The following is a 26,621-nucleotide window of genomic DNA, read 5'->3' on the forward strand; positions in this document are numbered from 1 at the left end:
GGACCTCAGCTTTAAAACTTCCTCAGTGCTATGCCTACTGCTACATCTTTAGTAGGAAAACACAGTAAAGGAAAGTCCATAGCTGGAGGAGCATATATCTACCACTCCACCTTTTACACTTGTTTTTTCACTGAGGTAGTTAGACTTAAAGCCCATTGAGCTGCCAACCTACTGGGTCTGCTATTGTTTTTGCTTTCCTGGGGGGTTCTTCTATCCCTTCCAGTCTTTCTCTAAGGTTAGGTAGTGCAAATACTTTTTTTCCAGATTGTAGGAGCATACCAACATTGTATTCTAACACTGTTGCTACAGTGTAAAAGCAAGACAAACCATCAAGTAGTAGGGTGACTTTTTTAATACATTTTAAAATTTATAGTACATGAATAATAATTTAAGTTGTCTTACACTAGAAAAGGGGTTGTAATGTTTTTAAACTACTACTGTAAAATACATGTGAAAAGAAGCAGTAAGAAAAACTACAGAAGTTTCACATTGTTGAGCTTCGGGCTTTACTTCACTCCTCATTAGTGTTAACATGACCTCCTGGGCCATATGCGCTGATAAACTTGAGCAGGTGATGGTGGCACTTCTGGAGGTAAATATCTCTCTGGTGCAGGGAGTTTTCGTTACTGAGGTCAAAGGGAAATAGAGCATTTGGTTCTATGCATAATGCAGACTTACCTAAGCAAAGAAGAAATCAGTATGTACAGTAAAGACTTGATCAAACTTCTGCCAGTGGTGTTAAGGAGAGGAAGGGGAAGGAGGAAGCTGTGACCGAGATTCCTTCAGTAATACAGTCTTGTAAGTTAGCATTTTTGTGATACACCATCATTCTTTTCTCACTGCCAAGTTCATGCATGAACAAACGTGACTGATAAACAAAGAGAACACTTTCTCCCCAGGGAGAGTGAACTCTATAGCTACAGTTTACCCTGGCTGAATTACGCAGTTCCAGATGAGCGGTGTCTCTAATGCGCGCTCATAAAGGATGGAGGCTTTGTGCTGTCCTGAGGCCTAATGGCATGCAGCACAGAGACCCTCCAGACATGTCAACTGGAGGACTTTTTCCTGATCTTAGTTCTCAGCAGTGGAAATTCTGGGCTTTCACTTAAAAAGAACTACCTTTATTGCTGCAATCAACTGAGAAATGCTTTTTCAAACTGACAAAATACAAAAGTGATATACCCAAGACTAAAGACTCGTTTACCGTGCTTTAGGGTAAGAGATGATTCGAGCAGCAAGATGGCAATCAAGGCATCTTCCTCAAGTACTTTCTTTCTTAAACTTAGCTTCGTATGAGCCTTAGACAGGGAGATCCTAAGAGATGAATATAAGTACGTTAAAAATATTATAAAATAGTGCAGAAATGAATGCATTATATGCTGCCCAATTTCAAATGCTTCTGTGAATCACAAGCTACATTTACAGCATCTTTGCATTTCTTCACTTGCGCAAGAGAAAGCTGTGATAATTTAAGTCCCATTCTTGTTTGTCTAGACAGCTTTAATAATTCTTGAATCACTTTTTAATGTCTAATTTTTTTTTCAAAATCAATACTATATTAACAAATACTGTATTGACAAATGTTAAGTAAGATTCTTTACACTTGAACATTCCGAAATTTAAGTTTCTTGTTTAGATTTTTTTACTTCCAAGCTGGTTAGCACAATTCCCATTTGAAACTTAGATGTGTTTCTTGTTCCATGAGGAGTAGGACATACAGAAGTTTTAGTGCAGATGCTGATAAGTTTGATCCGTGCATAGAATCTCTTCTCACTCTGCGACTCGCAAGATAGTAGCCCTGAATGAGGTTTTCTGCTTCTGAGCTCATTTCAACATGGAGATTCTTAGCAAACAAAATAAACTAGAGAGAGTGTACAGATATTAAGTAACTAGAAAATAAAGAATTTACCTTTTAACATACCACTGGCACAGTAATATAGTTTAGGCAGCATACTTCACCAGTAATTTTGCTAAAGATGCCTGTCACTATTCTGCTGTGCATAAGGATGGGTTTCAGATCGTAATCTGATACTTGTTTATCACACTAGAGATACTAACAGTTTATTTAGAGTGAAATATCGTACAACTGACTGCAAACTATTCTTGTCAAAAGGAGGTATTAGAGATCTGATCTCATACAGGCATTAACCTAGTGTGTTTTTCAGAAACTAAGTTGAATAATTTATTATACTGACCCTTTTAAAGAACTTTTTAAAGAACTGAAGCTAAATTTACCAATGATCCTAATTACTGCTAGTGGGAATATGGTGTGGGGGGAAGGGGAAGGAGGTGAGCGTTGACAGGTTTAAGAATAAGCAGAGTATCAGGACAGAACCTTGTGATTCCAGAAACAGTATGGTATCCCCAAGCATAACGAATTTATGAATTATTAGATATTTGTTACCTCTTCATAGTCCTGCGTTCTGAACTGCTGTGAGACTCTGTACAAGGTGGCTTCAGGATTAATGGCTTTTTTCAGGACATGATGCACAAGAGGAAAAGACAGTCGACATGAAGGAAATTCATCATATAACAAAAGCCCAAAACCATCCAGAAGATTAGGTGGAAGCAAGCTCAAGTCCTAAAGAGAAAGAAAGTTTATTTTGGGCTGCTGACTAGGAGAAACATGGCAGTTTTTTCAATCTGTAATGTCTGATATCTGTATGCTGGGTGTTGTAAGATTAGCTAGTGAATTATCTGCAAAAGATGCAGTATAGTAGATTTCAGTAGTAGCTGTCAAAAGCTATTCTGAATAAAAGACAAGCCTACTTTTGGGAAAACTAGCTCATTTTAGAAGATACTTGATAATTTGACAGTCACTTAAGTTGTAACTTCTTGAGAAATACTAAAAAAAATTGATTGTTTTCATTATTTCTCAAGTTGAAATGAGCATAAACACAGATGACTGCCATGGTTCAGTTACTGCTGTAACAGGATGTATGTTTTACCATCTGCCCAATCAGGAAGCTGTCCTTCAGTGTATGTTTCTTTGAGGAAGAATCCACATCTACGTAAGACCAAAAATTGGTCTGAACTGGAATAGTAACTTGTTGGTCAGCCTCTTCTCCATACTTCTTCCCAGGAATGAACAGTGTTGTTGTCCTGCTCTCTAGAACTAGGATAGGACAAAATACATCAGGTAACTAATTATAAATTGTAGTTCCAAACACACTAGCTGAAAACAGTCAAGATTTTTATATTTCACCAATTCTCATGATTGAGTTTTGGCATTTCCACACCACCAGTTTTGAGGATGGTGTATTTGTTGTTGCCTTTCATTGTCCTTGTTTCTTAGAGACTTCTTAAAGTAAAGAGCTACTTTTCCCAGCATTTGAGGGCCATAAACCAAGGAACAAACCTAGCCCTGATTTTGTGTTTGTTTCATTCTGTCCCCTCATTGTTTAGTAGATGTGAAATAATTACCAGATTGTAGAAGTTCCAGTTTATCCTTTTTGTAGGTACATAAGTCTCCTATGTAACAGATACCCCCCTTAGCGAGCAGAACGCTGCCAGCTTGAATACTGGCACTGCCAGTTCCATGTTTATCTTTGGATACAGAAGGAAAGATGTCACTAGAGGATGGGTGTCGTATGCCATGGGGCAGAAGACATATGCTGTAATTCAGAAGCCTAGGGGATGAAATAGTCATAATTTGTTAAATTATTGTTCAGTTTTTCAAAACTTAAACAACTTAATACTGTTCTTAATACTTTGTAACAGTATTTATATATAGGAAGATCTACTTTAAAAGGATAAATAAAATAAATAAAGCCACTAGCAAAACTAAATGTTTAAAGTACATTTAAACACAAAGGTAGAAGTCCAAGCTTTCTGCAACAGCTGCAAAAAGGTCTGTGTTTCTTACACATTTACCATATGAGGCTTCTGATAGAAGTACTTCCTAGAAAGCCACGGTCTTCTAATTCAACCCATATTAACTCCTATACCTGTTCTGGAGGGAAGTAGAGGATTAGCAGTTTGCCATCTGGGAGAAACAAAGGGGCTGGTAACTTGCAAGCTCTGCCTGACAGGGTTGTGTCCCAAATTCTTTTTGAGAAAGGAAGGCGTAGGATTTCTTTTTCAACCCCTACACTATATTCCTTGGCACGCAGAGGTTGCAAACTGGTTCCACAATCAAAGGCTCCTAATGATTTTAAGATGTCAAAAAGGAGACATCATCTATTGATAAATCGGATAAAAATACTAATTAAAATAGTAAGTAGGAGTAAATAGACTATTATACCAATATAAATATGTAGGAAATGTCTATGTTGACAGGCTAATTATAATAGAATAAGTGCATATACAAACTACAAATGACAAAGTACCAAGATTTACAGCATACAACCATTTAAATATTAAACATGTTTTGATTCTTAAAACCTGATTTCCTATGATTTCTCTTATAAAAGCTTACTCCCAGACCTTCTGGGGAAAAATCTTGCTGCCTGCTTTTTTTTTTTTTTTTTTTAATTCAAACTAATCTCTACAGTTAACTTTTGAAATGGTAAACTTAAGAACACATCATTTTTCCAAAACAAAAAGCCCTAATACATTTGTTGAAGAACTCTCAGATACAAATAAAATCCACGTCACTTTCAAAGAGCTTTTCCACAAGTAAAAACAAAGCCCTGTTTTGGGTTGGAGAAGAACATCACTCTTTTGAAATGAACACAAGTAAGTCAGAAGCTGAGCATGTGGAGTGGAGATGCTGTATTCAACTTGTGTTTGCGGTTCACAGCTCTGTGAAGGCGTGAACAAACAAACATGTACATACAGAACAGCAGTTTGTTCAAGGCAACAACAGCTGGATTTATGAGCAGTGTGTCATGATGTACCTGATTTTCAATGCTTTATCAGAATAGTTCTTAGCAAAAAAAGTGATACAAATATAAGCATCTGTTGTGGTTTAATCCCAGCAAGCAGCTAAGCACCACACAGCCATGTGCCTACTCCTGTGCCTAACGCTCCCCAGCTGGATGGGGGGGAAGAGAATCAAAAGGGCAAGGCAGTTGGAAGGATGTTTAGATGAAAAGACAGATGTTTAGAAAGGAAGGGAAAGGGAGAGAAGAAGAAAGGGATAGGGAAAGAAGGAGAAATGGAATGGAGAAAAAGAAAACAACCAAAAGGGGGGTGGTGGTGGTGGAGTGATGCTAAATGCAACTGCTCACCACCAGCCCAGTCAGATGGTGTGGGACATCCCTTTGGTCACTGGGCCAGCTGTCCTGGCTGCGCCCCTCCCAGCCCCTGCTGCTCCCCCAGCCTCCTTGCTGGCAGGGCAGCACAAGCAGCAGAAGAGGCTGAGTTGGTGTAAGCACTGCCCTGCAACAGCTAAAACATCAGTGTGTTATCACCACTATTTTCATCCTAAATCCAGAACATGGCATTGTGAAGAAAAGTAACTATCCCAAGCAAACCAGGACAATAACTGATTTACTCATTGCTTACTAGCAGAAAGTGCTGATAGCTGGTGATGAATAGGCTCAAAGTGACACAGGATTTGAAAAGTAGAGACCTTTGCTTTTATCATCACCAGCTTTCTGGGGGCAACCTTCAGTTTTGGTTTTAGAAGAATGTTTAGTTTGACCTTTGCTAAACCACGCTAGTCTTAAAAGCTTACTGAGGCAATTAAAAGTGTTAAAGGTTTTTTTTTTTTTTTTTTTTAATTAGTGAAGTTCTGCTCTGGATTTATCACTTGAAATAGAGAAGTCTCATGGTTATTTTTATCAAGTCATAGCCCTGTATATTTTAAACATAGTCTTTGCTTTTCATGTAAGACCAATCCTATTATCTTTAAAAATACTTTTTAATTTATGTAAGAAATGAGGAATCTCCTTACCTATCAATCACTAAGGTGTCGCTTGTCACAACCAACAGATCCAGGTAATCAGCACTCTCCTTTTCACACGTCTGTACTAGACTCAGCAATACCGCGAGTTTCAGAGTGTTGTAAGTGCCTGGTGGAACAACTTGCGAAGCAAAGATATTGGCCAGCATGGCCGTAAACCTCCAGCACGAATTTGAAGTCAGTGAGAGCAGATACTTAAAATTTTCACCGATAAAAGAAGGACCTAATTGAAACAAAGGAGAGATTACCAAACACTTCATAGAGCTGTGCAGATGTAATAGAACGTGACACCATTCCAATCCTTGTACAGAAGCTTACAAAGAACTAAGATCTTTATACATTAAGCACAAATTCAGAATGTAAAGAGTTGATAGGATTAATTTTCCTGCTGCAAAGGTAGCAGACAATCTACTAAAATCAATGGAATAAGCATGCAGTAACAAAATAAAGTATTGGGTCCGTTTCCTGCACGATTTCCAGTAGATGGCGATGGAAAAGAGCAGTTGAACTGCAGTAAATAATTCTGTCATTTCCCCATGCATGGAAAGAGAAAGGGGCAGAAGATCTCAGCTGACTGAGAACATTTAAGACTGTAAGAGGAAGGTCCCGCAATGGTTTTGTAATCAGGACCCTTAGGCAACAGAGGACTGTACCAGTTCTCAGGGTTTTGTTCTAAAATGTTTTTCTACTTTTTTAGTCCATTTTTAATGGGACTTTCTTACCGTTTGGTTTACAGAGCTGTACGCTACTGACTTCTATACATGCTGTAGCTTGTGGGCCATTTTGTACACAGGTTGGAATTCCTATAATCTTGTAGTGGTTTCCTATTGTCATTCGATTGGCCAGTTCATCTGGAAATCAAAAATAAAATATGGGGAACCTGAAGATGTTTTAGGAAAAAAAATATATATATATTAAAGACACAGTCAGAAAGCTTTTATTCACATTCTGACCGGTTTCATTTTTATCACTTAATTGCAGAAAACAGTTGGATTCCAGGTTTACCATAATGGACTAGGAGCAAATGAAGCACGCAATTCTAATTAATTAGTGCAAAAGGTAACGAAGGCAGGCTGGGTGAGGAAAAGTAGGTTCCTGATGAAGAAAATGGATTATTTATTTATTTCTGGAAATAAATTGAAAGGAAAATGGACAATTGTTTGCAAGTATACATTCCTACTCTCAAACTTGTGATGACCCTATTATCAGTTACTGTCCTGTAAGATGTCATAAAAAAACAAAAGCACACAAAAAAAGAAATCCATAGCATACAGCTTTCAAAAAGACGCACAGCCATAGCTTTGAGAACCATTGTACTTTTGTGTATTTTTTTTTTTTCAAAAGTCACATTTATTTTTGGAAGTGAGAGTTATGCCCAACCAAACACGAATCAGTCTGTGAGATTCCATCTGACCTCACTGATGACTGAAATCTGTGGAATTTTAATGCATGTGTAGATCACAGTTTCCCTCCTATAGATTGTTTCATAATAATAAATAAATAGTTGCAGTTTGAAGCATATCTTATGGTCTCAGAGCTACTGTGAGTTTTCAAGGAATGAACTATCTGGTTCTATAGACTTCGGATATCATAGCAAGGATAATGGTGGCTGTTTTAGTTTAAAGAACATTAATGGAAGCATGACAGTTGGGAGTGATATTAGTTCGATAGTCACATCATAAATCATTTAATGTTTGCAGTGGAAGGCAGTGGTAGTAGAGGCCAAAAGTCCTGACAGAATCCGGAAAACAGCTACTTTGAGGAAGGATGTTAAAAACACATGAAATTAGTGCAAAACAGCATGACCAAAGGAAGTAGAAAGGAGGAAAAAACAAGCTTCAGATAGAACGTGATACCAGCCTGGGGACTGTAATTAAATGTAGTTATAAAAGTGAACACAACGGTTTTGCTACATGTATTTCTTAATCATCTGTGCATGCTGTTTAGTCACCTAGCTACCCCCTCCCTCCCTGTTTATTAGAGAAAGAACCTCAGTGTGAATTATCACAATTTCCACCATTTTATCCACAGAAATGGATCTGTAAGAAAAATGTGAGTAATTACTACATTCAGTTCTAAAACATTTCTGACAAACCTCAAAATTAAAATTCACTTACCTCTCAAGAAAACTGTGAAAGCCTGAATCCTAAAATGCGATTTATTGTTGGAATATCCTTTTAAAGCATTAAGAACTTTTGCATCAATCATTTCAACTATTTGTTTATCTTTCAAAACAAAGGCAAGGAAGAGGTTAGTTCTCTTTAAAACAGTACCAAGCTTTTTTTATTCTTAGATGACTAGCAGATGACTAGCTTTTTTTCCCCCCTTAGCCATTTTGTTTACTTACTGTGTAACAGCAGCAGGGAAATAATAGATCTAAAAATAAAACTACATATTTCCTACCACCAAGTACTCTAAACTTCATATCTTCTTGCAGGGGTGAAGAACATAAACTGCACACAAAATCATTCCTCACTGTGGCAGATTCTGTAGCTCCAGGCAGATGCACTCTTATGTACCTAAACCCTGAAACATTTACCAAATGTTATAAGGAGGATATGGCTTTCATTTTAAATTTCACATCAAGTATAGAAATAGTTAAAGTACTGGAGAATGAAATTCCAAATTTACAAGCATCCTGTGTTTCTTCAGGTAAGCATAACTCCATACACTACACTTCAACTAAAATGATCTGTATCACTTACTGTAGGTTGACCACGAGATGGCAGGATTTCCTATTGCACGTTCCTAACTAAAACGGCCTGACCTGACTTCAGGCAGCAGGGAGTGACTGACTGCTTCTGCATCGTGTGGAAATGACATTGGATATGTATATCCCTCACTACAAGTACGTGCCCTCATAAAGACATCATTATGATTTATTCTACAGTCGCCCAGCTTTGGGATTTAGCTTCTATTTTATAATTTTATGGTCTCTGTTACAGGAAGAAGCAAACAGCACAGCCCTGAAAGTACTTAAGACCTAATCCCGCAAAGATGTATCAGTAATATTAGATAAAGTAGTTCCACAGAAATCAGCTTTCATTACAGCAAATCTGCTAGAAGCTTCTGCCAGTCACTTACGCATGCTGTTACATGGTCTTTTTATATAAATAAAAATAATAATAATTTTAAAAAAGCACATACACAGAAGGAATACAGAAAAAAAAAAAAAAAGTATTCTACTGGTACAGACTTTTTTTTTTTTTTTTCCTTTCAGGGAATTCATTGAGTTATACTGGAAACGTACCTTTTCTCATATAAACTATCTTCAGGATCAGAAAATGGCTTATTGGCATAGCTGTACTCACAAAACATTTAATAATGCTGAGCAGCTGCTGGCAAGGTCCATTGCTGCTGTCAATTAATAAAAATCATGCTGTGCTCATTACAAAAAGTCTACATCATAAGACTGCATAGGAAAATGACTCTCGTGCTGTATTTTTAATCTGATAAACTATATAAATTATTAAAAAGCTTTTGAAATAGTATTGATTTCAATTTTTTTACTACCTTCAGAGAATGGACAGGTTTCCTCAGTACAAAGAAATCTTGCTCCTTGTGTATATTTTGTTACAATTCCCATTGCAATGACTATTCCTTCAGACATATAAAATCTATGAGATGTGTAGTTAAATGGAAATGCAGAGAGACTGAGAACATAACTTGGTAAAGGCGGTAAATGTGTTGGCTTCAGCAGTATACTAATCTAACAAGAGACAAAATTGCATTAATACTATAATTTTAATTTCAAACTGCTGTTTATAAACACCACTTACATGAACAAATGCATCATATATAAATAGCTATTAGAAAAAAAAATATTTCAGTATTTTTTAAATACTTCACTACACTTAAAAGATTTCAGATCTAATTGGGGGAAAATAACGCAGACTCACCTGAGCCTCTGTCTGCAATTGTTCTATTAATGATAACGTCTTAATAGCTACAAAACATACCTGTAATTCAAAAATACCTTTATTTTAGAAAGGAAAATCTAGTTAAAATATAAAGAGATGTATTTTTTGTCATCTCTGACCACAAATATACACTTACTGACTGAAAAATCTCTGCAGCTTTTATGGGATTATGAAGAATGTAGTTTCCAAGAGTTGCATCCAATTCAGCAATATCAGAAGGATTTATTGAAATAACAAAACGATAAACAGCGTAACTTTGTTTTGAGTCTGCAGGAGCAAAAAGTGTTTTAAAAATAATAGGTTTATTTAACAATAAATATCAATGCTAACAGATTATCTACTGAGTGAGCAATACCGTTATATTTTTTGCAATCGTGCATGAATTTCTGAAGGCCACCACTTCTGTCAAGGTAAATAAGGCCAATTTCCTTCATTTTCTGTATTTCTTCCTCCATTTTCCAAAAATATCTTTGTACTCTTAATCAAAATGTGAGAACAAGCTGTCAAGAAATTAGGTCAGAATTTGCCATGCTGAAATAATAATAAAGATATATGTTAAAAAAGCCATACAAAATTAGAGTATTTTTTTCAATGTTATTCTTTAAAATTTTTAATACTACCATTAAATGGGAAGCTCTTTCCAATGGCTGAAGCATATTACACCCACAAAGTCAATTTTTACAGAATGCTTTAGTATTTTTCTTCTCTTATTAATGAATTATTTAACTGTCTGACCCATAACCCATCAAATTAAAGGCTGCATTTAGCCCTGCCTATGTAATTTATAGGCATAATCATCCTAGCAAAAGTAAGACTTAAATAACTGCTTTATCTGAGAAAGCTGTCTGTCATAGTTGTTGGAAGTATGAAACCAGTCAACATCTTTTCTTAAATCGGACTTTCTCAGTTTGCTGTCACCTCCTGTAGCATTCATTTAATGCACAGCTCTTGCACACACTTGTGTTTGTCAGTGTACACAGATCAGTTCTTACTTCTGATGGAAAAAAACCTTCAGGACTAGAGTTTTGGTCTGGAAGGTGACCATGACCAGTGTTTTCTCATTGCGCATTACTTCCATATCTGCATTTTTAAGAGTAGAATCTCACCACATGAAGCACTTCACTTACAAATTTACTGTAGAAGGAGAACTAAGGCCAAAATGTGGTATTCTATCACATCTATTTTACTGCCTTACAGATTTTCTTTCAAAAAGCATCATCTGTCTTCTCTGTAAACGGCCAATGTGAAGCCACACTTAAATCTTCAAAAATAGATATAACTACTTGGCACAGGACAAAATCACAGAATTTATAGGCTGAAGAGAAAGCAAAGCTCTTTGTTTACAAACGATAACCTGCAGGAAGCCACAGAACTGGGTGTTGTTGTACAGACAGATCAATATTTGTCAGTGAAATAACTGGGTACCTGCGGTGCACCCTTATGGTTGTTGTGTAAAACTTCTCTGAGAAACGCACCTTGTGGGCTGGCTAGATGTGTTGCAGTGGCCTGAGGTATCAAATTTTAAGCACAAATTGAAGAAGAATTTATGTTAGGGATTCTTTTTCAGTTTCTTTGGGATTACTCCCACACAATTGCTGCTCCATACCTCAAAATCTCCCACACGAAGGGATTCAAACCTAACAGAGCCCCAAACCACCTCAGGACAATTCCTTCTCTCCCTCCCTGCCCCAGGTTGTCCCCCGGGAGCAGCGGGGGGCTGAGGGGAGCCCGGCGGCAAGAGGGGGCCGCCTGCGCCCCCCTCTCGCCTCAGCCCGGCAGCCGTTGGCGCTGGGCGGGAAAAGTTCCCGCGGCCGCTGAGGGGGGAAACACCGAGCCCGAGCCCCCTCAGGGCGGCCGCGGCTCTGGCAGGCACCGCGCACCGACCCTACAGTAAATAAATAGTAAAGCCCAGGATGGCTTTAAAAACAATCATTAATAAACACTACAGAGTCTACTGTGTTTAGCGTAAGCAAACTTACCCCTCCAGACTGCACCACAAAACTTTGTGTCTTATTTCAGTTAATGTTTTTCCAACCACCGTGCACCACCACTGCTCCTGCCTCCCTTTATCAACTGGTTGCCACCTGAGGAAGGGAATGGCATAGGTCATGCCTCTGTAGGCTCCCTGCAGCTCTACTATCCAGATTTTACTATCATTTCAGATTTCATAGAATCATTAAGGTTGGAAGAGACCTTCGAGATCATCTGGTGCAACCACCCCCCTACTACCAATATATTGCTAAATCATGTCCCTAAGCACCACATCCAATCTTGCCTTTTCAACTCTGCCTTCTGTGAAGAGGCTACCACACCTTAAATCCAGTCATCTCTGCAAAGCATTACCATGAAATGCAGAGAGGTACACAACAAGACCTATGGAAGTAGCGCGAGGTTTTACTGCTTGGTTTTGCACACTGTTGGTTACTCTACCTGTGCGAGTCCTGATCTAACGGGGGCATTTCACAATATGAAATACAGCAGAAGGAACAAAATGAACCTAAGGAACAAAACGAACCTAAGTATTTGAAGTGAAATGTTGACACATTCACACTTAGCCAAAAAGGCACAGCTTGCCGAAAGAAAAAAAAAAAAAAAAAACAACAACAAAACAAATAAGCAACAAATTAAGCAAGCAATAACTACCATTGTCATCTTAAAAAAGGGGGGAACAATACATTTGACAAGAAAGGCAAAATAAAGAAGCTCCACATCTTTTAACCCAAGCAGGTGACTAGCTCTAGGCATCGTGGAAATAGAGGACAAGTGAAGGGGTGCAGCATGTACCACACTGAAGTATTCTCCTTCCTTGTCATCTCTCTACAGTACTGCACTTCTTTGTTGTGAGAGGCAAAAAAAAAAAAAAAAAAAGTTGCAGTACATTTCCCTGTGGTAAGCAGAATGCTGTTCCAGCAGCTTGCAGAATCATTTCAGGTGTATGAAGAGTAAAAGCTTAGTATGAGAATGGGTATTTCCTTTCTTCAAATCAATTTATCCCTTCTACTCCATTAGAAAGGCCTATTGGAGAGAAGAAAAAAAAAAAAAAAAAGGCTTGCTGCCAAACAATTACAACTGCAAGAATGTGATTCATTTAGTTACTGCTATCCTGAACAGCTGCATAGATTATTTCCAAACTTCTCAAAACTTTACAGTGGCACTATGGGAAATGAGCACTGCTCCACTCCCACAAATGATAGTCCCCCTTCCTTCCTTCCCTTCCAATGTTAATTCGTTCATATTTTACCCAGAGACTTCTTCCCATACCTCACACACCAACTATTCAGCATTACTCAAGCATTATGCAAGAGAAGTGGAATAAGCAAAGAATCCTGTTTTAGCTTCCACTTTTTTTTTTGCTGTTGATAACATTAATTTCAGAAGAATTATGATTTGACAGACAATTGTTCGTGATATTCTCAATTTTTAACTGATCTTGATGCAATGCAAGTAGTAGTTCTCTTAGCTAGTTCTTACTTCATCAGAAAGGAAACCATTTAGATACTGAAATTTATCTAACACTTAACTCTGGCTGCTCCTCTGTGTCTTACCAGACTTCTCTCAAACCAAGGCATTTAACTGAATGCATTTATGAACAAAAAAACACAGAGCGTTTTTTGAAGTAACAGACAAAAATAAGTTGTTATTTACAGGTAATATATAATACTACCATAATAGGCTTTTACACGCTGTAACTGCGGTCAATTTTTGCATTGTTAAAAGTTTTCCTTAAACAGAAGTTGATCAGAACGATCAGTTTGTCCATACACGTGTATGTTACGAGAAATACAATAACTTTTCACATTCTAAAAATTACCGACGTAATTTACATTACTTCTTCCAAATATCAAGTGAAGATTTAAAAATGGTGCAAAATGGGAGACAGAAGGACAAGTAGCTATGCATGTTTAAGTACAATCGATTTGGAACATAATTAGTGTTTCAAGCTATATACCAGTGAGAAAAATGCTTAAATATTTGGCATGATCCCCTCACCACCCATCCCTGGAAGGTTAAAGCAAGATAGCCTTTCAAAGTAGCGGTGATTATTGCTAATTATATCTTTGGAAAAGCAGAGTTTTAACAAAAAATATTTTTAATGCAGTTGAAATCCAGACATTTACCTCAGGGAGGAAAAAAGGTAGAACACGTGATCAGTAATGTTATCAATTCAATACAGTTAATTTGTTCTATCCTTGCTTTGAGTAATCCCCCATGCCTCATAATCCAGTTGAGTGAATTAGGTACTCTAGCAAATGCAAAAACGACAATCCAGTTTTACATGCCCAGCTCTTCATTCTACAGAAATCCTCGAAGCATCTCAGTGTTAACTTAAATTAAACCTTCATTTAAGTGCTGACAGGTTAAGTTAACAAATTTCAAACTGATAAAACAGGGAAAACATTCACCTTTTTTAAACCAGGATATACAAAAGACAATTTGCATAGTTACAATTCAAGCACAAAGTCACTGTAAATAGGTACAAAGGCATTTATAAATTTACTAAATTTGCTGCTTTTTGTGCCAGCCTAATCTTAGATACATATGAATGTAAACTTGAAGGGACTGAGGAGAACAGTCAGTGTTTTTGCTTAAAAAAATACGTAAATGTAGAGAACATTATTTAAAGTTTTTAAAAATATTTTCTGCAGCAGGAATAAACAGTTCAGACCCCAAAGAAAGCCATCCAAAATGCCCAAATTCCTCCTATACAGCAGAGAAAGTTTGTTCATAGGTTTTAAACCTACATACAAAACGAGGCACAGGTTACACTATTTTGGAATGTGTTCATAACTCTAAGATTTCAGTTCATCCCAAGACTTCCAAAACACCGTTGGCTTCTAACTTCCTAGGAAAACATATCTTCAGAAGGTGGTGCATAAGAAAATCCAACAAATGCATCATCTGCCTCTAGGACACTGGCATTAACAATGTTGTAATCAGAAGAAATGCAAACTGAGTACGGGACCATCTCTTCTGTAAACACGGCATCAAAATTCCCAATATCATCTGGGCCAACCTAGAAAACAGGAAGATCAATCAGTTGTCACATTAATACTGTGTTTTTAAAAGCTATGCATCTCCTGTAGATTTCAAATTTAACTCCTGAGATCATCTACTCTGTGTAATTCTTTCGTATGTAAACACAGAAAGCTTAAAGCAGCACACTACAGCATCCCTGACAGTTATTAAAAGCTTGCTTGTTTCTTTTAGGCTGCTGGCATTCAGGCCAGAAGTGATACACATTTATGATGTGATAAACCTGAGAAATACTAAGGAATACCTCTTTCTTAAGTGAGTGTTAGGGAGCTGCAAAAACTTAAAAAAATAGTATTTTAAAGGCAGAATTTTGGCAGCTATGAACTGAAACAGCACCTACCACATTAGGATTAAACGGCGGCGGAATCTTCTTCTGAAGAAGGTCAGTCCAGCTGAGAGATTCAAAGAATGGGTGCTTTTGAATTTCAAGCTGCAGTAGGGAACAGAGATAACAAGCATTTCAGAAATCCAACCTGTGCATCATAGTAAATACTACTTCAGATTGCATGCACAAACAAAACCTAAGGAAGTCAAGTCCTTCATTCAGTTTATTTTGCAATTAAAGCTGTAGCTGGCAAAAAGAGCAATTCAAATTTGTTAGCCTGCCTCTAAGAACTGGTTTCTGCATTTAAGCCTGAAAATCAACCACCTTAAAAACAAACCACAGAGCAGGAATGTTTCCTGTTACTATTTCTGTTCCTCCTTGCAAGATGTTAGTTTTTATAAAGATCACTGTCTGAGAAGCAGCAGCTTAAACAACTCTCCAATATGCTTAATAGTTATGAAGCAGTAAACAGCTGTGCTAAACACTACCATCCTTTCATCATATTGCCACCACGAAAAAGTACTGTCATAACCCAAATGCTCTATTACAAGGTCAACACACGACCGAACATTAAATGAACACAACTGGTGTCTTAGAAGAAGAAATAAAAAGGAGAAGAGAGAGAGACTCATAACAGAGCGTTTTCTGCTCTGCCACTATTAAACCTGTGTGGTGCACACAAATTTGTTCATGCCCCTTTAAATGCAGAAGGGCTTGATAAATTAGGACATTACATACAAAGTCTTCCCTTGCTCCGAGTCTGCTTTGCCGATCTTTCTCCAAAAGTTCTTCCAGAATAGACCAGGCTGTGAGACTGATTCCTGGACGCAGAACCAGGGGCTTATGAAGAATGTTCTCATACATCTCAGCAACATCACGGCAGTAAAAAGGAGGCTAGAAAACAAGTGTTAGATATCATTTCGAAGCCACATTCAGCATTTTGTTTTATGTGTATGCATCAATAAACACTGCTATAAGAAATAGGAACTGGTAGCAATGAAGGAAGAAATCTACCTCTTCTTACTAGCTTTATTTTTTTTAATTAAAAAATAATTTAAATTTATTTTTTTAAAGCTAGCTTTTTACTAGCTAGCTGTATTTCAGTCATCCCCAGTGCCAAGTCCCTACACTTGCCAGCTTCCCCCTGCCACCTCCTCTTTTCATAACATGTCCTCACCCTCACAAGTAGCTACAGATGCCCTCCAGATTCAAAGCTCCCACTGAGCCTGCCTAAAAAGAACAAGTGGAAAACCAGATCTGTTTCCCTACTTAAGGTCCAGATGCAGATAACTCTAAAGAAACCTAACAGAACACGTCGCTATTAGAGTGATCACATATGTCTAGAAGCACAGTAAGAAAGATTTTTTTCTTTTAATATTGCATTAAACAGCAAAAGAGCTAGAAGAACTCCTGGAAGACCTAAGTTAAAATACATATTTTAATTTATTGGGTATTATCACTATCGATGCAGTTTACTCCGATGTTCCCTCAGTCATGGCTACCTGTCTTCAGAATTGATGTCTAGGACTTCACTGGAAAGCAAAAGCTTAAGCATCCAGAGGCAATGCAAAATCCAAAAGAGAAAAACAGATGTGATGTTAAGGCAAACTGTTCATCCACTGAAGTGGAGTACTTCAACACTCTGCAGAAGGCAGCATCTTTGACACTCTGGTGTACTTCAGGTGAGATACAGAGGGAGAAAAAGGGAAGCAATCCCTGCCCCACATGCATTAAGTACGTACCAGCCCGTACAGCATTTCATAAAGAACTGCACCGAGGCACCACCAGTCTACTGTGTTGTCATAGGGCTGCTTTTTAATAACTTCTGGTGCAAGATACTGAAATTAAAAGGAAAAATAGAGCATTAGGATAGCAATAAAAACAAAACAAACAAACAAAAAAACTAAGTTTGAGGCACATAACAGTAAACATCTTCAGGAAAAGTTGCTCACAGCAATTTTAAGACTGACATTTATCTTATCCTTCAAGGCAAATACTTCATCACCGTCTGCTCATTTAGCAAGTAGGACAGCTGTTTTCCCAACTGAAACAATGCTTTCCAAACACTATTGTTTTGCCAAATTACGTTCCCACCTCCATTACGAAACTTGTTAAACATTTCAAGTAGGCTGCCGTGATGTACGAGAGGCGACATTCTCCCAGCGTACCTCTCTGTCAGCAAGCTGGCCACCAGCCAAGCCTGTGCTGCCATTCCAAGCCTGAGTGCTCCCCATCCAGTACGTAAGCACGAAAGGTGAAGTTCATTCTGCTTCAAGCTTATCACTGAGAAACAGTATGCCTCACTCTAAATTTCACCGTAAACTTTAGTGAGGGCATAAGTTGTGAACGGTTAAATTATCGAAATTGGAAGTCCTTGTAAAATAGCTGTCATTTGATTTATTGCAAACATATTGCAAACATCTGGTATCCAACAATGACAATGCTAACTGGTTTCCATCTGCCTTGCAAGAAATCTGCTCAGCGTCTCAGAACTTACTAACGCTACAGTACAAACACAGCACTTCACAGTACAAGACCATTCTTGGTGGATATGTAATATAAAATCAGTACAGCTGGATCATCATCAGCTCAGTTTTCAACATATCACACACATAGTTTCTAATCCTTTCCCTCAAGGCAAGAGGTTGTTCACTTCTATCATTCCAGTATCCAGATTCTGAAAGTTAATGTATAAAACGTATGGTAGCCTCTCCTTGTAAATGGACAAGGCACAGATACCACTGCAATGACACGAGCTGAAAGTCATAGTTTGTTTGTATCGGTATTTCTCAAACCTTTTGTATGCATGAGTGCCCTGTACCTCATTCGTCTACAGATGGCCCTGCAAAAGCAGTGAAAGCAGTTGAGTATTCTGAACTCAACTACTTGTTTTAACCTTTCAGACTCTCATTTGAGCTTTATAGGTGCTGGAAGTCAAACAACTCAGTGTGTAGGAACAGAGAATACTGTTACCCTCTTAGCAGGATTATGAAATATTTGAATCTGTATCTTGGATTAGAAAGAGTAATACACAGCGGTTACATTTAGTCTTTACATTTTTAAGAACAAATATTAAGCAACTGCATTAGCATCCTCTTATGCTGCAACTCTTTCAAGTCCAAGGTAAGCATGAAAACTAGGTTTCTGAACACGAGAAAAAAGTCCCACAGATTTTCCTCAAACAAATTTAACACCAGTGTTCTGTATATTGTACACTCCTCACCCATCCTTCTCTGCCAAAGGCCTTTTCCATAATTTAAATTATGCTCCAAGTAAAAAAAAAAAAAAAAAAAGCCACTACTCTTGGCATCTCAGTCAATCCCTACTACATGTTTAATACTTCCAGATTTCTGTTTTCCAGTCTGTTTTTCTTAATAAAAAGAGACAAAGTTAAATAAGCTGTCATCAAGTTCAAAGTTGCAGTCACATACAAAAGTTGCTCAAGTCTCACAAGATACGAAGTGCCTCTAACCCTACTAAAAATGAGTGGCAGGATATGGTAAATAAAATCATACTGGCAAATCTGTCGCAGCTGTTACAAAAACCAACTGTCCTGTGTCTAGCCAGTGGTTAGGAGAGATGGGAAGAAACAGAGTATGTGAAAAGGCTTGGGAAGAGGGAGGACAGAAGAGATAATTTATGAGGATGTGGGCAGTAAGGAGGAGATACTGTATATTAGCAAACAGCACAAAGAACAGATCTTCAGTAAAGTCTCCTTTGGTCTGGTTGCATGGAAGAGCTTGTAAAAAGAATGCAAGTCTCCAGCAATACAAAACTGAGTATTTGATCTTCTATTTACACAAATAATTGTCAACAAACATTAGTTATTAGTCAAAAGACACGGAAGTCGTCAACATACTTCTGGTGTCCCACAGAAAGTTGCAGTAGTTTCAGAACTTGCAATCCCTTCTTTACAAAGTCCAAAGTCTGTCAACACAACGTGACCCTGTTTAAGAAAAGAGTATTATTTTAAAAAAAAAAAAAGAACATGCTCGACATGCATATGCATAAATGTCTGCTTTGTGAGGATAGAAAATCAAAAATCATGTTGCATACTTACTAGTGCATCTAGGAGAATGTTTTCTGGCTTTAAATCCCTATTAAAAAAAAATCATTGTATTAATTCAAAGCAGAAGTCACTAACACAAAAGCTTCAAAGACATTGGCTTTTATTCTTCAGTTGAAAGAAGCTTTAAGTTTTTTGAAAACATTATGTTCAAATTTCTCCCAAGATGACTTCATACAGCACTTTTTTTTACTCAGTAATTTGTCCCACTTGAACTTCTGCACTACAAGAGTACAGCTCAGAAACTTACCTGTACACTATATTTATGGAGTGTAAGTAGCCCAGTGCACTGGCGATTTCAGCAGCATAAAATCTGGCTCTGTGCTCAGGAAAGGAACGTTCTCTTTGTAAGTGAAAGAACAGCTGTAAATACGCAAAACAGCAAATAAGAACAAAACACACAAAATCAGGTTAGTAAGGTGCGATTTTAACAGTAAAGAGTCATTTTACTTAACTGTCTACACTTTTAAGAATGGAAAATGAAATAAAATTGGCTTTGCTGCATTACAACGTTCCTTTACCCACTTCTTTTCTGGTCTTTTACACTTCTAAAACACACAGGTAACTCAGCTACAAGGATATCCCCTTAAAACCAAGAATAGTCAAAAAAATGGGAAAAAACACTAAGCTGTGAATAGAGGCTGGCAAGATTCAACCATGCAAGACAAACCTCCTAACAGGATATAGTCAGGTGTCAATCAAGTCATCTTCCGTTTCTGAGTATCCTTGTATTCAAAGTTTTGTATAAAATTATTTAATTGTATTCTGAGAACACTTCAGGAGATGTATATTCCAGGCTGATTCACTGATGTTCTCAACTACAAAACTTTGGCTGTAAATAGTTTGAGCAGATGCAGAAGTCCAGCCAAAGATTAAATCATATACATATGAAATTGTGCTACAGTCAACTTTTATTTTATTTATTTATTTTTTAAGAGAACAGAATTTTTCTGTTTTCTACCTGCAAAAAGCCACCAAAAAATTTCCAAGTGCTTCATTGAACTTTGAAGGCTGTTTTTAAATTGTACTTCAGTTTGCCTGGAAGATATCCAAGCTAAGCTGTAGCCAAAAATTCGGAGTAGAGCAAACGAGGAGTTTGTTAATGCTGTCTGAATTAGACGACAGTACATTAGGCTAGAGGAAGGTTCATCAAAGTCCAGACTCCGACACTCAAAGGGGTTTGGAGTCCAGGTCTGGGGGCATCATGAATACTGGCAGTGGGCCTTATCTACTAAACATATACCACAATTCGTACTTCATAATGATTTATTCTACATACTTTACTCTTTTCTGCGTAGAGACAGCTGCAGGGACATAACAGGTAACCCCGAGCTATCCTGAACTAAACTAAACTCTACCTCCTTCTCATGTTCTCTGTCAGCTACCAGAGTTTTATCTTCTACAACAGCATCCTGTCTCCTCCTCCTCTATTCTGCTTTAAGGCTCTCTAAAGCCTTTTGAAAAGGTGTGTATTTTACAGCAATAAGTTACCAAATTGAAAACATAGCAGGACAGCTCCCCTTTACAGCACACACATTGGATAATACTATCACACAATCACTTTTCACTACACTTGGTGATCTTCAGTCACAACTCAGTCTGCAATGCCCCAGTTTTCCGTAAAACCTCAGGAAGAAACAGAAGTGACATTTCATACCCTGCTCAAGTTTATTAGCTATTCAGCCAGTAGTTTCTTGAGCACTCCTGGAAATACTTTGTCTTTAGCCAGAGCCATGTTGCTTTTCAAACTGGTCCAGAACATCTTAATTAAATATTTACAGCCTTCTTCCATTTCTTTCACACATTTTCCTCCAAGTTACTTAATGAGTCCTCATACTCAATAGCATCACTTCAGGGAAAACAATCCCGAGAATAAGGCTATTTGGCAATAAATAATAAGCCAATGCAAAGCCACAGAATAATCCCAAGATTCCTATAAACATAGTAGCAAACTCAATTGCCTGTTTCTTTCCTTCCACTTTTGAAATACCAGCATCTCAGCTAATTCAGATGAAAGAGAAAAAGACAGTTTTACATGCTGAAAAGTGTCAACATATGATTAATTCATAACAGAGATAAATTTAGGTAACTGTAAAAGAGACAGTATTTTTATCTGACATCCATGAATTAATTCTGGATTGAAACTGTTGATAAGAACAGGGTTTGTATAGCCACAGAAGTCTGCAGGCACAGCATTGCTTTAGATAAAGAACCAAGACGTTCAAAACCTGGGATAATACCGATCACAGCCCACTGTAAAGGATCATTTCATCGTGCTAATTCTAGGTGAGAGGAATAAAGAGGCTCAAATCCAAGTAGAATCACCACATACCTCTCCTCCATTAATGAAATCCAGAACAAAGTAAAGCTTTTCCGTAGTTTGGAATGAGTAATGTAATCCCACTAGAAATGGATGTTTCACATTTTTCAGAAGCACGTTACGTTCAGCCATAATATGTTTTTGCTGTAGAGAGGTAAAGGATCAGTAAGTAAACAGGAACAATTTTGTAATTAAGGGAAAGAGAAAGGGGTGAGGGAGAGAGCATATTTTCTTCACCTCTTTCCTGTTAAGAACAATCTTCTTCTGCAGCACTTTGACAGCATAATATTTCCCATCCAGTTTTCTTTTGGCAAGAAGAACCTGTGAAGTTCAAAACAAACGAAGAAACGCGGCTGCTGTATTTCACATCCTATTAATATTTTCTTAATTTCAGCATAACTGAAAAGCATTAAAGCTACATGTTCTCAATAGCATCTCTGCTTTTCATGTAGTCAATCACCAACAGAGTGAACAGAGTTTAGAGTAGATAGCAGCAGAACAGTGATACAGTTTAACATAATCTGTCTATATAGCGGTATCATGAAAGACTGAATTACAGCATTTATTTTCCAGGAGCCGCTGTCTCTCTAGAGACAAATTTCAGCTGGTTTTGTACGTTTTAAAGTTAATTCTGTGGAAAAACAACACTTTGAAAAATAACTTGTTAAAGATTTCAAGAGAGTTTCTCTGTTGCATCTTTTTGGAGAATATCAATATGAAAGTCACTTCTCAAAGTGCTGCTCCATAGCACTAGGTGCTTGACATAGCAGCCCACACCAACAAAGGCAAGCACAGGGTTTGTACTCCAGCTGCTGCACGAGCACAGGGGTACCTCCCTTCCTCCCTGGGGAAAAGAGAGGATCCCTACGGCTCTTAACAAGAGAGGAAAACACTAATTTGTTACTCCCAACAAGTGACCAAGGCAGACAACTACCACCACACCAGCAATAAATAGCAGCACTACTATGAAGTGGCAGCAACAGGAATCCAATACAAGAATTTATATACCACCCTAGGATGATACAGTTCTCAAAGCCTCCGTCAAAGTCTCCAGCCAGCAGTCACTATGCAAGACAGCAGCTGGAACCCCTGTACCAGGTAAGACAGGAATTAGAAAGCTCACCTTGCCAAAGCTTCCTTTCCCAATGACTTTCAGGAAATCGAAGTCTGTTGGTTTAGCGCTGAAAGATATTTAGAAAGGATACAGGTCATTTGGCCATAGCCTCTAGTTTATTTTTTTAAAGAAATAATAATTAAATCTTCATTTCCCCATGACTTTTCCTGGAGCTCGTCTCCTATTTCTCAACAGCCAAATGGACTCTAGAGCTTACACGAGGGAAGGAAGGACTACGTTTGTCATCTATTCTCTTTCTTCAGCCCATCCTTACCTCCATGCATTGCTCCCCCATTTTAAATTAAAGCGAGAGGAGGGAGGCTGTTACACCTTCCTCTTCTGAGCATGTGTTTGTATAAATTCAGTCTGTTTTTCCACTTCCCGCATCACCACTCCTTTCGGTTATTTCCAATAATTCCCTCATTTTTTTCCTAAGTCCAATTCAGAAGTATTTTTGTCAGCAAAATAATTATCCATCTCTTTGGCTACTGAAACAACAGTAATGTCCCAATACACCTTCTTCATTTACTGTCCCTCAAGGGAAGTACTCTTAAAATTTCATTTCTTGCTGCAGTCTTTTAAGCATTTTCCCTGTTAGCCCAGGACAAATCTGAGGAGAAAAAAAACAACAACAACAAAAAAAGAGAAAAAGCTTTGTGCTTTGATGACAAAAGCACAAATTTGTAGGTATCTGAGAACAGAAACTCTGCAGAAGACACCAGAGAAGCAATTTGTGACTGCAGTCTGTATTATCAACAAGGTAAATTGCTCCTTTGTCATGTACTAAAAGGAACTTGTTTTCAGAAAGTGGTCACATTCTTAACAGTTTTGGGACCACTCCCAAAGGAAGAGAGGTTTTTTTTTGGCTATATCATCCTTAAGTAAAAGGACAGCAGTGTAGTCCTGGGGCACACTGGGCACGAACCTACAGATAACAGCAGACTAACAAAACCTGAAGGTGAAAAGGAAAAAAAAATTAAAGGATTTATTTAGCACGGGATTAAATGTCTTGCTTCCTTCCAAGCAGTGAAAATAAAAAGTAAAGCCGTACGTCCAAAGAACTCTTCATATTATTAACAATTATATTCAGTCTAATTTTTCAGCTTGTAGTTAATTGAAACCTACTGAGGATTTCCAGATGGTCCCAAGTTGATATTCGGTGAGGTAGAATTTAACTGTTGAGAGAAAAAATAGGTTTGTTTTATTTTTCACTTTATTTATTTTCTCTTATACTTTAACCAGTAGTAATTACAAAATACTTCACTGATTTGCTCCACCTATACCCCTACACTTGTTAGAATAGCTTTTCACAGATATCTAACATCTAAACTGGGAGCACTGTAAGTTGCAATATCTGGCCGTCACCACATTGTCACAAAATATTTCCACACACATCATATTGCAGGATAAAGATAATACAGTAGTCATGTGCAGATAGAAAAGGACAAGATTAAGAATGAAAATTTAAGACTGTGTCTCAACAAACGATGCGTTCCTCATGGAGAATTTGGCTCCCTCCCTATTCACTCTAGGAATAGTTTCTACCTTTTGTCCTAAATTCTCCAAGACCTTACCAATAAAATTATTTTTAATCCCCACTGCTTATGCAAGAGTCTAATTAAAGACGTAGTGCTTTAAAAAAAAAAAAAAAGTGAACATTCCCCCCACCAAGAAAAAACATTACCAACCTTTCCCACCCTGACATTAAAGGTTAACTAACTAATTCCAGGAATGGTATGAGTCTTACCAGCACACACCCAGCTGGAATTTGGAAATTACACAGACAAGAGGAAACCACCTTCATTTAAGTAACTTTCTCCATTTTGTTTTTAAATAAAGAAGCAGCAGCAGTACCCGCACTGTTATTTTGGACTTTATCAGAGAAAGGCAAATTCCAAAGACAAGTTATCTGGAGATAGGCAGACAGGCATCACAAAATCAGTGCTCCCACAAAAGCAGAGAATGCCCTGAGCAGCAACACAAGATGTGACTACTGCACTAGTAAGAACCAACCACACCATGGCACTAAACTGTGAAGAGCCACTATGTACATTTTAAGACTGGGGGGGTTGTTACTGCTCCTGGTTGTACAGCTACATCACTTAGAGTAGCTATGAGAGCATTAACTTCTATCAAAGAGTACGGCCCAGGCCACTACACATTAGCTCTCCTCCTATTTTGGAATTTGTTGTGATATAATACATCATGTATTTTCCGTGGAAGCTTTCCACATTAAAGTATCTTTCAAAAGAGGAGAAGAAAACTTGTCTTTTAAGTTGTAATATTCTGCAATATTCTGCTGTATGCTCGCTGTGCTGTCAAGTACTTCAGAAGGGGAAAAAAAAAAAGCAAAGACCGGCATCTTTGGAAGTGAGACTTTCAGCAACACACTGCATTGTGTATGATCCACAGCAGATTCAAAAAGGCAATTCTTACATTCTTTAAGAGGGACTGAATAAAAAGAGAAGTACCCAGGTCACATCTATATGCCAAGAAGTAAACCAGAGAAAACAAGGTCAATCATGGCACTTCTGCCTTCCTAGAAAGACTTTTTTCAACCAGTGCTGTTTCTGGAGATTGTAAATCAACTTACAGAGAATCCATCTAAATTGTACTTCTGTAGTGGCTCTTCTGACAAAAGAGGCTTGAGACCTCACACAGTGTTCAATACGAACTGAAATTAAATCCATCTTTGCTCCTGAGTGACTTCTAGAAAGGCTGAAATTTCTTTTTCCTCCATGAGAATTGCATTTCTCCCTCTCTTTAAAAACCAAAACAAAAAACAAACAAAACCCCACACAATTAAACATTCAGTCTCCGCTGCTCCTTGCCAGATGTCCTCAGCAAGAATCTTTGAAGAGACTGAAAAGAACTGTGACAACTAAACTGTGACTAAATCTGAGTCTTTCACCCGCAGCAAATGGGGAAGAAGCAAGACAAAGCTAGCAATCATTCTAAATCTTCTCCGCTATTCCTATCTGACAGGAAAATATCCTACAGCCCACAGCAGAACAGTTTTGTTTAAAAGAGTAGAGAAGAGATTTACTGCAAAACCGATTGGCAATTTTCAGTAAGCAATATACTTAAGATTGCTGTTGAGTAGCTGAAGTTTAGAAGACTGCTCTATGTCTGTTTTATTACCTTCTGATTGCTCCTTTCATCTTCATCTTCAGATGGATCTGACTGGTGTTTGGGGTTATCCATCTGAAGAAACGCTCTGACGTCTGGGCTAGAAGCACAATGAGATGCATTAGGACACCAATAACCTGCACCATTTCAGCCCGAATCGTAGAAAAATAGTAATGGCTTCAACAACAGTCAACCGAGAAGCTACTCATCACAAAGTTCTACACTCCTGGTAATTATGGACTGTATACCACAGATTTTTTTATAACAACATAATTCAACTGCTGAGTATGTTACATAAGTCATCTTTTCCACTTGCAAGAATTTGACATGTGAAAGTACACATATGTGAAGGCTTCATGAGACAAAGTTCTGTAGGAGTACATTAAAAATATTAGAAGAAAAAGCGGTATGCAAAGTGTAAGTTCTAACTAGCCAGAAACCACAACAAAACCCATTTTCTTCCAAAAAAATGAACAGTTATAAGACTGATTTTAGTTTTCTAAAAGTAATGAAGTAACACAACGCTGTACAGAATGAAATATCTAGTCTGTATGCCAAAGGGAGATGCATGTCCCAAGAGGTACGTGATAGTAGTAATGTTCCTGTCCCCATCTGCTTCTAAGTGGAAGATGGTGGTTTTGTAGTCCCAATGTAAGCTAGCTGGGCACTAACAACAGTGCAATAAATCTTTCAATTTAATTGCAGGAGCAAAATGCTATCCTTCAGAAACTGGCAAGAGAGACTGAAAGCTTCCCATACTGCATAATGAGATGCAAAAGTGGGGGCAAAATTAATTCCTAATTGGGTGTCACTTTCAGCTCGCATACCACTTGAAGAGAAGCCTTGAATCTTTCAAGTTCCTGCA

General features: G+C 37.8%; 2 protein-coding genes across 16 annotated transcripts in view; both read right to left on the bottom strand.

The window, feature by feature from the left end:
- Nucleotides 1–240: 240 nt before the first annotated feature.
- On the bottom strand, nucleotides 241–12,338 carry MCMDC2 (minichromosome maintenance domain containing 2). Of its 11 annotated transcripts, none has more exons than XM_072034562.1 (16): nucleotides 11,375–12,338; nucleotides 11,244–11,274; nucleotides 10,124–10,245; nucleotides 9,905–10,035; nucleotides 9,748–9,807; nucleotides 9,362–9,557; nucleotides 8,252–8,374; nucleotides 7,966–8,073; nucleotides 6,571–6,699; nucleotides 5,840–6,071; nucleotides 3,424–3,629; nucleotides 2,949–3,115; nucleotides 2,405–2,581; nucleotides 1,719–1,861; nucleotides 1,205–1,314; nucleotides 241–626 (listed from the first exon to the last, which is right to left on the bottom strand). In XM_072034562.1, exons 3-16 carry the CDS (start codon nucleotides 10,221–10,223, stop codon nucleotides 427–429), a joined length of 2,082 nt encoding a protein of 693 aa, XP_071890663.1. In that variant the 5' UTR covers nucleotides 10,224–10,245; nucleotides 11,244–11,274; nucleotides 11,375–12,338; the 3' UTR covers nucleotides 241–426. The 11 variants fall into 11 exon arrangements, 9 of the variants coding, with proteins under 9 accessions (XP_071890663.1, XP_071890664.1, XP_071890660.1 ...); XM_072034561.1 differs by having other exon boundaries at nucleotides 244–626; nucleotides 10,124–10,268; XM_072034563.1 differs by lacking the exon at nucleotides 11,244–11,274.
- A 1,502-nt stretch (nucleotides 12,339–13,840) lies between these two features.
- SGK3 (serum/glucocorticoid regulated kinase family member 3) overlaps nucleotides 13,841–26,621 on the bottom strand; it is a 54,204-nt gene continuing 41,423 nt past the window's right edge. For all 5 annotated transcript variants that reach the window (XM_038174552.2, XM_038174554.2, XM_038174553.2 and 2 more), the window contains 12 exons: nucleotides 25,769–25,856; nucleotides 23,753–23,802; nucleotides 22,637–22,694; nucleotides 21,751–21,834; nucleotides 21,526–21,657; nucleotides 19,444–19,556; nucleotides 19,188–19,224; nucleotides 18,987–19,073; nucleotides 16,870–16,965; nucleotides 15,866–16,021; nucleotides 15,143–15,232; nucleotides 13,841–14,782 (listed from right to left, as the gene is read on the bottom strand). In XM_038174552.2, the coding sequence (XP_038030480.1) occupies nucleotides 14,612–14,782; nucleotides 15,143–15,232; nucleotides 15,866–16,021; nucleotides 16,870–16,965; nucleotides 18,987–19,073; nucleotides 19,188–19,224; nucleotides 19,444–19,556; nucleotides 21,526–21,657; nucleotides 21,751–21,834; nucleotides 22,637–22,694; nucleotides 23,753–23,802; nucleotides 25,769–25,856 (1,162 nt within the window). In that variant the 3' untranslated portion in view covers nucleotides 13,841–14,611. The remainder of the gene's footprint in view (nucleotides 14,783–15,142; nucleotides 15,233–15,865; nucleotides 16,022–16,869; nucleotides 16,966–18,986; nucleotides 19,074–19,187; nucleotides 19,225–19,443; nucleotides 19,557–21,525; nucleotides 21,658–21,750; nucleotides 21,835–22,636; nucleotides 22,695–23,752; nucleotides 23,803–25,768; nucleotides 25,857–26,621) is intronic.

This window comes from Anas platyrhynchos, chromosome 2 (assembly GCF_047663525.1).
Source record: "Anas platyrhynchos isolate ZD024472 breed Pekin duck chromosome 2, IASCAAS_PekinDuck_T2T, whole genome shotgun sequence".
NCBI classification, from domain to species: domain Eukaryota; kingdom Metazoa; phylum Chordata; class Aves; order Anseriformes; family Anatidae; genus Anas; species Anas platyrhynchos.

Excerpts from the sequence above, each read along its gene's own strand:
- MCMDC2 (XM_072034563.1), bottom strand. The coding sequence starts at position 10,223 with ATGGAGGAAGAAATACAGAAAATGAAGGAAATTGGCCTTATTTACCTT. Across the intron at positions 6,072-6,570 it reads ACAGCTCTGTAAACCAAACG|GTCCTTCTTTTATCGGTGAA; the intron begins GTAAGAAAGTCC and ends TGTTTCAATTAG. Across the intron at positions 3,116-3,423 it reads ACTGGAACTTCTACAATCTG|TTCTAGAGAGCAGGACAACA; the intron begins GTAATTATTTCA and ends GTCCTATCCTAG.